This window comes from Mauremys reevesii, linkage group 5, assembly GCF_016161935.1.
Source record: "Mauremys reevesii isolate NIE-2019 linkage group 5, ASM1616193v1, whole genome shotgun sequence".
NCBI classification, from domain to species: Eukaryota; Metazoa; Chordata; order Testudines; family Geoemydidae; genus Mauremys; species Mauremys reevesii.
The window spans coordinates 25,964,109-25,978,677 of NC_052627.1; the positions used below are offsets into that span (position 1 = coordinate 25,964,109).

A 14,569-nucleotide genomic window follows, 5' to 3' on the forward strand; every position below is an offset into this window, starting at 1 on the left:
AGTTAGAAATGTTTTCCTGATATCTAACCTTAATCTCCCTTGCAGCAGATTAAGCTCATCACTTCTTGTCCTGCTTTCAGAGGACACAGAGAACAGTGATCACTGTCCTCTTTTTAAGAGCCCTTAACGTATTTGAAGACTGTTATCAGGTCTCCCATTAGTCTTCTTTTTTCAAGGTTAAATATGCCGAGTGTTTTTAACCTTTACTCCTAGGTCAGGTTTTCTAAACCATTTATCATTCTTGTTGCTCTCCTCTGGACTCTTTGCAATTTGTCCGCATCTTTCCTTAAGTGTGGCACCCAGAGCTGGACACAGTACTCCAGCTGCGGCCCACCAGTGCCGAGTAGAACGGGACATTTACCTCCCACGTCTTATATAAACTCCAAAATGACATTAGGCTTCATTATTGACTCATATTTAATTTCTGATCCACAGTAACCCCAGATCCTTTTTAGCAATACTACCACATAGCCAGTTGTTCCCCATTTTGTAGTTGTGCATGAGATCTTTCCTTTCTAAGTGAAGTACTTTGCACTTCTCTTTATTGAATTTATTTTTTCTTTCAGAACAAATATGTCAGGGTTGTTTTGAATTCTAATTGTGCACTCCAAAGTGCTCGCATCCCATCCCAACTTGGTGTCATCCACAAATGTTATAAGTGTACTCCCCACTTCATTATCCAGCTCATTAATGAAACTATTGAATAGTATCAGACCCAGGATTGACCCCCTGTGGGACATTGCTAGATCTTCCCAGTTTGACAGAGAGCCATTTTTTATTATTCTCTGACATTTAAAAATAAAGATTTTTAAGCATTTTTTCTTTACATTTTGATGAACGATACGTTAACTGGTTTCCAAAACCCGCAAATGAGCAAAGAGTAATTGAAAAACATGTTTGAATTCTGGGCAGATAACTCACTCATTTGCCATTATTATTGCCTTGCATAACATGTTGGTAAACATGAAGGACTCCAAAAAGATGTTTTGCCTTCCTTTAATCTTAGGGCCAATTTCATGCCTACTGTGTGCCTGGTGCATCTTTAATAAAGCCTTAGGTAATATTGTTTTAGAAACAACCTTCTGATCTAAGGTAATAACTTTCATCGCTGTAACTAGTTCAGCCTCCCTCAATTTTGTAGGCTAAAATGCAGAACTTGTCTTTTACACCTAGATTCCCTTTTATCGTTAAGTGCTTTCTGGGATTTTTTTTTCCTCCCACACAAATGCCTTTGATCACAGAAAAAATGTAAATCAGAATTTTCAAGTGTGGCTTTCTAAAGTTGGGCCCCTTATAAAGGGCCTTATTTTATGAGTTGCAGAGCACTTGCACTTTTAACTTCTGTAAAAGTTGAGGATGCTCAGCACCTTTATACAAGTGCCTAAATAAGGATTTTAGGTGGCTGACTTTGGGTACCTCAAGTTTGGAAATGTTGGCCACAGTGTATAGAAATCTAGTCACTCTTCTTTGCGGAATCATCTACAGTACAGTTTCTGATGGGTGTAACTCCATTTACCTGAATAGAGTCACTTCTTGGTTTACTCTGGTGTACGCAAGATCAGAACTGAGCCTTGTATGTGTGGCACTCAACACTCGTTGTGCTTAAAGAAGCACAAAACAGAAACCCCTTGCTGCAAACGTATTTCCATATTCTCCGGAGTATGAAGAATTCTCCCCCTATAGTCTGCAGACTCTGTTTAGCCTCTCCTGGGCTAATAGGCAGTGACATCTTAAACTGTTACAAACCACACATTTTAGAAGGGAAATAACTGGCAGACATAGACTGCTAATAAACCATGAAATAGAATCTTGGCCCCCTGAACTGTCACCTCTTTCACAGCGAGAACTGGACTCCCCGGTGGGTTCTCAGTTTCAGCTCCTGGCACACTTAGAGTGACAGTCCAGGTAGAAACCTGCCGCTCCAATGAGAATGATGCGCTCTAGTTTTTTCCTGATAGGCCCTGTGTCACCTTTCAAAGGCGATGGCCATGGCTTAAATGTTTACATTGTTAATGCTCCAGGAGCAGGTAATGTCAGGTTAAAACATGACCGGTGTGCTCACAAGGCAGATAATGGTAGGTAATATCTGTTCATGATGGGAAGGGAAGGAAATAGTTGGAAGCAAAGATGGGAGAGGGAACTGGATCTCTAATATAAAAGTGCATGACAGTAAGCCAAGATTCCCCTAGGATCCTCCTTGCCTCGTTACCCTAGTAAATCTGAAACATAATAGTGTTATTCCAGGATGAGTCAATAAAGATAGAATTCACACAGTTTACTGTAAAAAAACAGGAGTACTTGTGGCACCTTAAAGACTAACAAATTTATTTAAGCATGAGCTTTCGTGAGCTAAAGCTCACTTCTTCGGATGCATAGAATGGAACACACAGACAGGAGATATTTATACAAAGTTCAGCAGTCTCGCAAAATTGCCACCTTCAAGTCTGTCACTTGACAGACTCCAGAATCTATTTCCATGGGCCATCTTAATTATCACTTCTAAAAGTTTTTAGCTCATCTCAATTAGACTCATGTTCTCTGTATGTATAAATATCTCCTGTCTGTGTGTTCCATTAGTGAGCTTAAATTTGTTAGTCTTACAGACTAACACGGCTGCTACTCTGAAAACAGTTTACTGTGTGTTCAGCATTTGTGTGGAAAATGCACAACAATCCAATCAGATGGTGAGGGTTTCAGAAAACCTCATCTTTATCTGCATAAGCGTGAACACCAGGCTGGGGGTGGGGAGTGTGCTAATGTTTCACAGTTTTGAGAGACTCTAGTTTTAAAAGAAGATGGTGCAGGATTTCTTCAGTTTTCAGCATGAGAATATGCACGACGGTCCAACACGTGTTTGGAATGAGGATACAAATTTGGAGATGACAGCTAAATTTTAGAGCACAAATGAGTATAGCGTGCAAGGATTAATCCAAACTTTTCAGTTATTTTTATATAATCACAATTCTTACACATTGCTTAGCAATGTTGCATTTTCGAGCGGTTTTAAAGAATGGCTCATCTGCAATGACACATTTTTCCACAAGTGCAAGAATAAAGAACAAATAATTTTTCCTGCTCGAGTGCTGTGTGAGAGCGATCCTTAAATTGATGTAAACATAACTTTAAGGACTTTAGCACTATGCCTTAGCAGGGATTAGACATCCCTTGTATGTCTTCTCTGCTAAGATAGATACAGTTGGGTATATTAATTGCCTTTGTTAAGACTCTCATAGTTTTCTGAAATTAATAGAAGTTAATTAAGATAAAGAAGCACCAAATAAGTCCGTGTCCTAGCTGACAAGATATGTACGATACAGGACTGCGCCAGTGTTACCAGTGAGAGCTTTGTCTGAGTAAAGGCTGCAGGATCAGTCAGGCCCTCGAAAAGAAAGGGAACACTCCTGTTGCTTAATATATTTATAAATTCTTGTATGTCTTTTTACATGTGAACCTAAACCAGGAAGGCAGAATGTATTTTACAGCCAACCTAATGTGAAAGACATCTCAGGTGTGAGAGTGTAGTGTTGACTTCTAAGACAAAAATACAGCCATCGTATAAAGCTTTTTTTATTTTTAACCAGATTTTGTTGAAGGAAACATTCACCATAAGGCCTTGCTGATCTCAGTGACAGTTTGCAGTATACTCCTGGTACTTATCATCATATTCTGTTACTTCAGGTAAGTCAGAAGTATTTACTGCTTCAGATTTCTTCCCAACATCACTTCCCTCCCCCCCCCCCCAGCTTATGAACTGTAAAATTAAAAAATTAACAGGAGGGAATTGGAGAACAATTAAAAAAACTTTGTTTATATTATAGGGAAAAATTGTATGTTTTGCTAATGTTAAAATCACAAAGGCATCAATATAATGCCTATAATATAGTTGGTCTTTTGTATTGCATCCTTCATAGAAAGTATGTCCTAAAAAGCTTTCCAGTGGGAAATAACACAAAGTAGTATACAGTGAAAATGAAAGAAAACAATGGTGTAAAGACACCGTATAGTAAATAAAGCTCATAAGCCTATTAACAGTGCACACAAGGTTGCACACAAATTCACAAACTATACCCAAAGAGGGAGCTAGATTCAGAAAGCATAGGCAAATTCATAAAAATGCCTTTATTTGGTCCTGAAAGACCCACAACATGCTTTTTAGGACTATTCCCTGAATCTGCTGCATCACTGTTTGTAGGACTATTCTCTGAATTAGGGGTTTTAAATTTGGTACTTGGCTATGCAAAATTAGTCAGCCCCTTTTGTAGACCAAAAGCATTCTAACGTTGAGGCATGACTAAAAATTAAATGTGAATAGCGTTTTCTACATAGCATCCATTCCTCACTGTACTGTCAACTAATTTAATTTTCACTAAAATTGTAGGCATAAAAGGCAAGAAACCAGACCTCATTACAGCATTGGACTTGAACAGGATGAGACTTACATTCCTCCAGGGGAATCCCTGAAAGACTTGATTGAACAGTCTCAGAGCTCAGGAAGTGGGTCTGGGCTCCCTCTGCTGGTAAGAAAGGAATGTAATTTTTTAGATTCACACACAAGGCAAAGACACCAGCATAAATATTCAAGGGGATTTAATAGGAATTACATTAGTATGTGAAGGAAGAATTAGGTTCTCAGTGTCTGCAGAAATGACAAGGATATCAGTTGGTGAATAAATACTTAAGAATCAGAGCTCTTTATTTCATGTACCAGGATCTGAATGTGATCTCAGGTACACCAACGTAAATCCAGATTAACCCCATAGACTTCAATGGAATGTATCTGGATGAGAGCAGAATCCAGCCTACGATCTTAGATGTGGTGCTTTTTATAAAAACAGTTACATTTCAAACACTGTTACATCATTTTTAGAGACAGGATGGTTAAATGGAATCCTTTTACACCTTGGCTTCACTTAGCGTTAAAAAGCTACGCGTAGGAGACATTTGTACTCTTTTCTGTCCCAACTGTGTTCTGCCATACCTGGTGGTTTTGTAGTGACTAGACCAAGTCGTGATTTCTTTGATAAATCAGGAAATATTCCTCACTTCCTCCTGCCCCTTTGCCTAACTAAGAAGTCATAAACAGATTTTCCTCCAATAGTGATTTTCTAAGAAAATTATAAAACAGGTCCATGACGGAAGTTGCATTGCAGCCTTAAAGCTTTTGCTATGGTGAACATCATAATATATGTTTGCTGTGTTTGTCAGATAGTTACCACAGCAATATGCAGCTTAGAAGTGCATGGATTGATACTTACTGTCCAAGAGGGGATGCCCATAACAAATATGTACAATAATGTGTGGTGAAAAACACTACCCTGCATTTTAAAAGTGTTTATTTCCAACTTCTTTATTATTTATTTCCAATATAAAGCATTTAAAGTTGTTTCAGAGAATGCAAACCATACTTTTTTTTAAAAAAACTTGTAAAATGCCAGCTTATGATAAACAATATTGTCTTTCTTTTGTAGCTCGCTTATTATATTGGATACAAAGGTTACAACAAAGCGAAACCTTAAGCAGGATAGTGTCGTTACTCTGACATTCAACCTTGTTCATTTTCTCTCTCTGATTTATTTGTATTATTCATAATTATATGGTGGTTCTTGGTCGTGCCCATATATTTAAGGTAGCGTAAATGTTGCTATTATAGAGTATAAACCGCTGTGAGCTGTTGGGTGGGTATTTTTTAGGAGATTGTATCTCTAGTATAAAAGTTTGCTGCAGGTTGTCATTCAACTTCTATGCCCTGCGGAAGCATTTTAAAAACTTGTAAATAACTGTTCCTACACTGCAAGCTGGGTTGCACAGGCAAATCTCTGCATCCAGGCAGAGCTCCATTTACCTCAGTGGGCCTTCAAGCAGCTGCAAAACCAGGGCCAAAAGCACAGAACCAAGCCATTTTCAAGGTATAGGAAGGTAGAGCTGTTTCAACAGCATGTGCTGTTTGCCACATTCGATTCAGCTTGCTAATACATTTTTATAAATACATGTTGGTTTTTGATTGAATGCATCACAGCTCTGGTCACAAATGGTCGTGTGACCAAAACTTTGTATGACTTTCACAGATAGCAAGTTTTGTGCCTTTAGCCGAGATGTTTTCATTCAAGAAGCAAAACCCCTTTTGTGACAAAACAAAATTCTATTCAAGCAACAGTGGAAGTAGTTTGTAAATGTGTAGCTCATCCTGTCAGAGAACAGAAGCAAAATGCCCTATTTCCTTAGCTGACCAATGTCATTGTTTGTGTAGAAAAATACAAATATTGAAAAATTAATGGATTGTTCACTGTGAACAGTTTACAATCAATCCATAACACTAAAATGTTTGTAAAAATCTGTTTGTCAAACAATTTAGAATAACGAGCATCTTTTTAAATATTTATGAACAGCAAAAGAACTAAATGCATGAAATAAAATAAATTGAACACAATAAATAGTTTGACCAGCTCTAGCAGGAAGAAACCAATTACAGTCTTCCATGTAGTATTCTGCCTTTTGAAAACTCATAACAGAAATGTGATTTTCATTTTCTTAATATAATTTAATAAGGAACTTTTCATCATTAAATATTGTAATTGCATGTGCTTTATTTATGATGCCATTACATATATTTACACAAATTAAGTTATTTGATGTAATTCCATTATTTTTCAGGATGCATCCTTTAAAGTAGGCAAATTGGAAAGCAACAATGCTAAAATTACATTACAAAATGTTAAAGAAAGAGTCCAGTGTAATAGAACAGTTTCAATCATTACTTCAAAGTATAAATCAGTTTAAAAACAACTTAAGCTCAATTTCTGTTCTTGGCTTCCACTGGTGTAAGTCAAAATAACTGCACTGAAGCCACCATCTGATGGTGTGATAATACATACTCAGGCTGTAAAAATTCAGCTTCCATTTGTATGCAAATCAGAGAAGGAACTTGCAATAAACTATTAGTTTAAACATAAGACTGGAGCTGAACAGTTTCAGTCCTATTCTGCATTATCAAATGGGCCACCTGCTGGAACCATAAGGAATATAACAGCTTCCACTGAATTCCAATCAATTTCAGAGAAAACAAAAGAGTAGCTAATGCTTTTGCAATCCAGTTTTGAATATTTATTTTTAGCAGCCTTGTTTATCAGAATGTTTTGGGAGGACATTGAATTAATGTAACTCATTAAGCATTCAGATGAGAGTTTTATGTGGGTGAAGGCAAAAATCTAGACTTTTAATTATCTAGAAAATTATAACTAATGACCAAGGTCTAATTAATGCCTGATGTAGGAAGATGCAACTGCACTGGACTCAATTAAAACTTTTTGTTTAACTGAGGCACAAGCAGTTGCTATTTCAATATTCTATTGTGACTGGGAAATAGAGGTTGATTAGCTCTTCAGCTATGAACATCCATGCATTTGTAGGTTGGATCACAACGTTTTCATGCGTTTGACAAAGTGGGTATTCACCCATGAAAGCTTATGCTCCAATACATCTGTTAGTCTATAAGGTGCCACAGGACTCTTTGTAACTTTTACCCTGTGAATTCTCATTCCTGAAAGGGTAAGTTAGTCTGTATTTGCCCAAGGTGGATTTCAGTCTTCCTTAACTCTGCGTCTGATCTGTCATCCCCATCAGAGATTACTCTGCAATGCTGTTGGCTGCACTAAACTTCGGGTATATGTCAACTGGTGCTTTGAATTTAGCTTTTATTCAGAGTGAAGCTACTTGACGAAACTGATGTCAGTGCACAAACATAGATTTTAAGCTGTGCTCCTAAAATAAGGCACCCAGGCCTCCTAACTCCTGCACTTTAGCAAACTTTCACAAATAGTATGGGGGCTGAACTCCTTTAGATTCTAAGAGCTGCTGGGTAGACAGCATTTTGGAAAATCAGGGTCGTTCCTGGAGTTGGTTTGGAATTTTTTGTCCCTGTTTTTCCAAAAGTAATGTGGTTTCCTTTGGAAAAAAGAGGAAAACAGGAGCACGCTCATAGAGTACTCCCAACTTTGTGCAAGGGTTCCTATGTTTTAGCATGCTTAAACTGCATTTCTTGGGATTTAACAGGTCCAAAGGACTATAGCAAAGCAGATTCAGATGGTGAAACAGATAGGTAAAGGTCGCTATGGAGAAGTTTGGATGGGAAAGTGGCGTGGAGAAAAGGTAGCTGTAAAAGTGTTCTTCACCACTGAGGAGGCCAGCTGGTTCAGAGAGACAGAAATCTATCAGACTGTCCTGATGAGGCATGAAAACATTTTGGGTGAGTGATAAAATTAAGTTTCTTATTTGCTGATGTTCTTTTCTTCATCCATTTTGTTACCTGCCATGCTTTGCAGTTAATAAGGGTCTCACTGCAGATGGAGAGTAACTGGATTTGGGAGGCTGGTGTCATGCACTTTGTACAGAGCTCTCTGTAGGAGGTGATGTGGGGTGCCCTCCCCTCTTGATCACAATTTAACCCTTAATCCAGGGATTAGACAGAAAGCATTGATAAACTTCAGCATGAGCTGTTCTTCATATAGCCATATAATCATTCAGCGTAATTGTTGCATTTTTTTTCATGCAGTTTAATATGTGCTGCTGCAGGCACGGTTCATATCCTTATTAACTGAATACAATAGACAGGATAAAGAAGCTGAACTGTTAGCTAAACCATGCAAGTAGCTGAAAGATCATTTAGAGTTGTGTGTGGTGTTCAAAAGCCCCAAAAAATATTAACCTGAAAATATTTGCCCCCCAGGGTTCATTGCTGCGGACATTAAAGGTACAGGGTCTTGGACCCAACTGTATCTTATCACAGACTATCATGAGAACGGCTCCCTGTACGATTATCTAAAATCCACGACCTTAGATTCAAAAGCCATGCTGAAACTGGCCTACTCCTCCGTCAGTGGTTTGTGCCACTTGCACACTGAGATCTTCAGTACTCAAGGCAAACCAGCTATTGCCCACCGTGATCTGAAAAGTAAGAACATTCTAGTGAAAAAGAATGGAACCTGCTGTATAGCAGACCTGGGCTTGGCAGTTAAATTTATTAGGTAAGTAAAAGTAGGTGCATTTCTTTGTGTGTGAATTCTTTCCTGACGCCAGGCTTGTTAATGTCAGCAATAAAATGGGTGCTTCTTAATTGAAAGGGATCCGACAGATAATGTGGTTCTTTCTGTATGAATGTTTATACTAGGGGCACGTATACACTGCCACCTAACACAAATTTGGATATTTACTGCATGCTTAAATGAGATTACTATGTTACATCAGGGTAGAGCTGTAGCTGCTGGTTGAGTTATTTTCAAAAAGTCACAGTTATTCTATCAGATTTTATCATTCTTAGTGGTTATAAACCATTTAGGTGTATTCTCCACATCCTCCAGTTGTTGGGTTTTCAAAGGTGATTTTTTGTCAAGCTACTTTTTTGTATGTTTGATTCTTCTTTTTTTCCTTTTAGTGATACAAATGAGGTGGACATACCACCAAACACCCGGGTAGGAACAAAGCGCTATATGCCTCCTGAGGTGCTGGATGAAAGCTTGAATAGGAATCACTTCCAGTCATATATCATGGCTGATATGTACAGTTTTGGACTCATCCTTTGGGAGGTGGCAAGGAGATGTGTGTCAGGAGGTAAAATGGCAAACATATTGTTGGTTACTAGGGCAGGGCATGACTTTTCCTTGTAGCAGCAAACTCCATTTATAACCTGAAGCTTCAAGTTTAGTTTAACATTAACAAGAAAGAGACACACACACACCCCCTCACCCACAGAGCTATATAATCCAGACAGCCTCAAATGCTACATCTGGAAAATGTTTCTTTCAGGAATAGTTGAAGAGTACCAGCTTCCATACCATGATCTTGTGCCAACTGACCCCTCCTATGAGGACATGCGGGAGGTTGTGTGCATCAAGAAGCTCCGTCCTTCATTCCCCAATAGATGGAGCAGTGATGAGGTAAGACAGGGGTCTCAAGCATGTGGCCCGCGGAGCTCCCCCAGTTACTTCCTGTCGCCGCCTTTTGTGCCTAAGCTCCCCGCACGCTGCTCCCCAATGTTTGGGGCCAGGTCTCTCCCCTGGCCCCACACACCACGCCTCCCCCCCCCCCACTTGCTGCCCCCTCACCGCCCGGGAGCTCACGCTGACTCCACTCCTCTACTGTGCCGGCTTCTGGCATCAGCATCACCTGCTGCTGCAGGGTCCTAACACCCCCCCTGCCCTAGTCCTGAGACTCTCCAATGCTTCAAACCCCTACACCCCTGCACCCCCTCCTATTCCCAAAGCCTGCACCCTTAGGCAGTAAATCTAAGAGTGAGGTGCATTACTGAGTGTATATATTTATTAAAACTGCTTGGAAATGACTTTGTCAAAAAAAAGAACACTCATGGAAGAAAAGAGAGTTTTCCAAGACAAATGGGAGAATTTATATTTTTTCAATATGATGCATTCACTGGAAAAATCCGAGAGGAAAAAGTTCAGCAACTTAAAGCAACATTTGCCAAGCAAATAAATTTATTTTCAGGGATTAACAAGTCTAGCGAAGATTCAGTAAGAGCAAGCGACCTTCTACAGAAGGCTTATTCATAAAAGAATGTCAATGTCTTATGAAGGCCAATGAAATTTTATGTCCTGATATACAGTTGCCTGCAGGATAACGGATTTAGCTGATCATGTGCAAAAACAATTGATTCAAATTTTGGCTGCTGACGGTGCGCCATCAATGTGCTCTGAAAACATTGGTGTGGTTGGATGATTATTGAAGACCAAACTGAACAGCCTCAATATACCAGGAATTAGCTTCAACAGTATACATTGTATTTTGCACCAAGAAGCCCTGTGTAGTAAAAGTCTACAAATAACTGTTAATTTTATATGTGCACTAGGGCTGAATCACAGACAGTTCACTTCTTTTCTAGCAAGTATGGACAGTGAATAAGGGGAACTTCTGTATCACACTCAAGTTTGATGGCTGAGTCGTGGAAATGTTTTTTTGCACTGCACTTAAAGAGGAGATTGATTCCTTCATGAAAATGAAAAACAAGGACAAGGAGGTTCCACAGCTTGCTGATTCCACTTTTATCTGCAACCTTGCTTTTCTAACAGATGTAGATGTGACAGTATTAAGTCATCTCAAAGTCAAGCTTACTTTATAAACACACAGTGTTGGCGCCAAAAATCCCCTCTCTTCCCCCTCCACCCCCCTCTTTTCTGGGGAGTGTGGCCACACAGCTGGATGACCAGCGCTGCAAACTGTAAGTGTAGCCAAGCCTTTAGGAAAAGTTGAGTTGAACCCAAATCCTTGAAAGAATATGCAGAGATCATTTCAAGGCACTTTGTCAATTTCAACAGCAATGTTGCAGAGGAGAAATGCAGATGGAGTTAGTGGAGCTTCAGTGTGACATGATTTTGAAGGAGAAGTATACAGATGTTGGAATTCCAGATGGAATTCTACAGGTTTCTTTCACAAGAAAGATTTCCCATGTTATTCTCTGCAATATATGTGAACAGTTTTAAGGTCAAGGCTCACTGATGAACATTTGCAAGCAAAACACTGAGATTGGGTTCATCTCAGGATATCAAACCTAAGCCAGCTAAGTGGCCAAAAATGAAATGAAGGAGGTGGGGTGTTGGATGTCATCCAATAGTAGTGTTGTAAAGGCTTTAGCTAGCCCAGTGAATATGAATGTGATCTATTTTCTTTCCACAGTGCCTAAGACAAATGGGAAAACTCATGACAGAGTGCTGGGCTCACAATCCTGCTTCTAGACTGACAGCCCTGCGAGTAAAGAAAACACTTGCCAAAATGTCAGAGTCACAGGACATTAAACTCTGATTCTGAGGAGAGAAGACTCATCCACTCCCTGTTTGTTTGCATGGGAAAAATACCATACCATTTCAAGATTCTGCATGTTGCTTTCTGTGAAAGCCCATTATTTTTTGATTTTTATAAGAAGATACTGCTTTAAATTTTATGTGCAAGTGAACCTTATGGTTAGAAGTGAAGTGAAGTAAAGACTTAAATTTAAAAAAAAATTCAGAAGAAACTTTCATTTATAAAGAAAGAGATTTGCACTCTCAAATAGTGAAGGCAAACGAAACGAATGGAAAACCATTGGGATAATATTTTTGTTTTGGATTCTCTCTCAGATTGTGTTCTTTTTTGGGAACCAGTGCCTTATGAAACCTGTAAATACTACTGTACTCTAAGAACTAGGGAACAGAACAAACTGTTGTGTTGTTGTTGTATTTGTTTTAACATGCCCCCCCCCCCCCAATAAAAATAAAATGGTTGAGTCTCCAGTCAAGTGTTATTCCATTCCAATTCCAAAAAGTTACTTAAGATAGGGCCACAGGCTCAAGTCTGGAGCCTCCTGGGGTAGTGTGTATGGAGTGCCCATAGTACAATGAACAATGGTGACTAGAAATTCGAATCAGAAGTAGGAAGCCTGACAGAGACTGTGGAGTTTGGAGTTTAATCAATTAAACTCCACATGTACCAGTCACTGGGACCATTTACCCAAGAATAAAGCCAATATTTAATTAATGATGTTCCCCAAAAAGGTCAGTGCTGTTTGTGAGTTTGAGGTGCAGCCACCAAATACAGAGTGTGCAGAATGTTAGACATCTCCACTATAAGCATGTAAAATCATGAGTGACATGGAAAGAAAAGTTATTTACTCAGTCCCATAATACTAGAATTTAGGCACTTATACTGATCCACTTTAGGACTGGCATTGCACTCAAAGTGAAAGCTGAAAGCAGTCAGTTCTGTGTGCACATCCAAAAACCATTACTTGGTTTATTACCACTACTAATATGGTGCTGCCACAGAGAGGGGCAGTTAGTTGTGGAGTGCGCGCTTCTGGTAAGGCCGCTAAAAGACCAACAGGTGCACCTGCACCCTTTCACATAGCCACCCCCTGTTATATTTTAAACATATTCCATTCTTCCCACTATGCATGCTGGGGGGGGGGGGGAGGACCCGAGTGAGATAGCTACGCCCCCCCCCCTAATGGTCTCGGCCCCCGCCAGGCTCTAGGTTTTTCCACCCTTGCCGCACGCACAGCAGGAAGCCGAGCCGAGCCGGCGCGGGCTGTAGGCAGGGCGCCGCACCCTAGTCCTGCCCATTCGCCTCACACTCACCGTTCGTTATCGAATGCCGGGGCGGGCGGGGGGTCCTGTAGCGCTGAGCCCGGGCCGGGCGCTGTGGGGAGCCCGGCGGGACACACGCCGCTCCGGCCTCTCCCTTGCTCTGGATGCTGGAGCAGCCACCGCTCTCTCGCGCGTGAGCCACTTCCGGCTTTATACCCCCACCGTAGCGTTCCCAGCCAATGGGAACGCTGTTCCCAAATGCGCATGCGCTGTGCAGACCGCCAGGTGTGCGGGACACGGACGAGTCCCGGGGGCCGGGCGCCGCTGCAGCGCGTGTCTCCCCCTCCACAACAGGGAGCAGCGTGTTCCTGCCCCGCCCCTGCTCACCTGTGCTGGGGAGTTTGTCAGACCGCTGCTTTCCCCCACCCCTGAGACTGCACCTGCACGGCTTCCTTACTGTGCCTTATGACTCAATGAACCCCATCCCTCAGCCAAGCGCTGAAGGGACACAGAACAACAGCCATCCCCCCAAAAAGCTGACAGAGACATAAGCATGCATGGGGCACAGCTCTGAGGCCAGTAATAAGTAACCCGCTGTCACATTTTTATTACCACCACCCCACACTTGGGTCTACTTTCAATATGGTCTGTATTATACAAGACAACTCCCTTCTCCTTTATGACACACCACACTGCAGAAAAGGGTGCACTTAGCTATGGGGCATTGCACCAGAGACAAATAGGAGGGTGTTGTGTTACACACTGAGAGCGGAGCTCATTAAGCTCAACTAGGGACCAATGCCTGCACAAACACTGATTGGGCCCCTCGGTCAGGTGGCATCTCACATCCCCCTGCCCCTTCTTTAAGGCAATCTTTGCTATGGAGCCACTCTCTGACACCACCAGCCTCTAGTTACACGCAGACTGGACCAGAAGAGCTAGGTACACCCCCCCACCACCGTGCACAGCCTGTGCAACTGAACACTTTCCCAAATAAACAGTACACAGGGGTTTGGCAGATTCAATTCATGCCCATCACTTGACTTAACCACAGGCACTGAGATTAGTGACAATGGGAATAAATTTATTATTGAAGAACTGTGTAATAAGAATAGTGGAAACAAGTCATTACCTAAACAACCAAAATCATAGCACACTTTCTAGACGTTTAGTAAAACTAGTAGGTTAACCTCCTGGCTGAAGACCTCTCTCTCACCCAAAGTCCTCCGCAGCGTTGGTTGAAAATGCTGCCTGTGACCCACGCTGTCCATTTGCTTCCCAGATGCAGGATGAAGGGGTGTCTTCTGTGCCTTCGCTAGATACCCCCGAAATTCATTGTCTTTACTCCAAGGCCAGATAATCCCCCGCAGCTTGTTTTCACCTGCGTGCTCCTTTTCTGTTGACATCACATCTCTTTATTAACAGTTGACTAAACAGGCATGCAGTCTGATATTTTACAATGCTACATTTACAGCCCAACAGAGAGAGACACTTTGCAGAGTTTA

The 14,569-nt window shown here is 40.9% G+C and overlaps 1 protein-coding gene and 1 long non-coding RNA gene across 37 annotated transcripts in view; one reads left to right on the forward strand and one right to left on the reverse strand.

Annotated features, from left to right (window-relative positions):
• The window catches only part of BMPR1B (bone morphogenetic protein receptor type 1B), a 384,295-nt gene extending 372,062 nt beyond the window's left edge, over positions 1-12,233 (forward strand). For all 36 annotated transcript variants that reach the window (XM_039540892.1, XM_039540897.1, XM_039540895.1 and 33 more), the window contains 7 exons: positions 3,582-3,678; positions 4,379-4,517; positions 8,050-8,242; positions 8,723-9,020; positions 9,428-9,603; positions 9,799-9,929; positions 11,680-12,233. In XM_039540892.1, coding sequence (XP_039396826.1) covers positions 3,582-3,678; positions 4,379-4,517; positions 8,050-8,242; positions 8,723-9,020; positions 9,428-9,603; positions 9,799-9,929; positions 11,680-11,805 — 1,160 coding nt within the window. In that variant the 3' untranslated portion in view covers positions 11,806-12,233. The remainder of the gene's footprint in view (positions 1-3,581; positions 3,679-4,378; positions 4,518-8,049; positions 8,243-8,722; positions 9,021-9,427; positions 9,604-9,798; positions 9,930-11,679) is intronic.
• Positions 1-13,266, reverse strand: part of LOC120406295 — a 112,795-nt gene extending 99,529 nt beyond the window's left edge. Inside the window, exons 1-2 of the long non-coding RNA XR_005599203.1 lie at positions 13,116-13,266; positions 4,440-4,511 (exon numbers count right to left, since the gene is read on the reverse strand). This is a non-coding gene — a long non-coding RNA (uncharacterized LOC120406295). The remainder of the gene's footprint in view (positions 1-4,439; positions 4,512-13,115) is intronic.
• Positions 13,267-14,569: the final 1,303 nt, after the last annotated feature.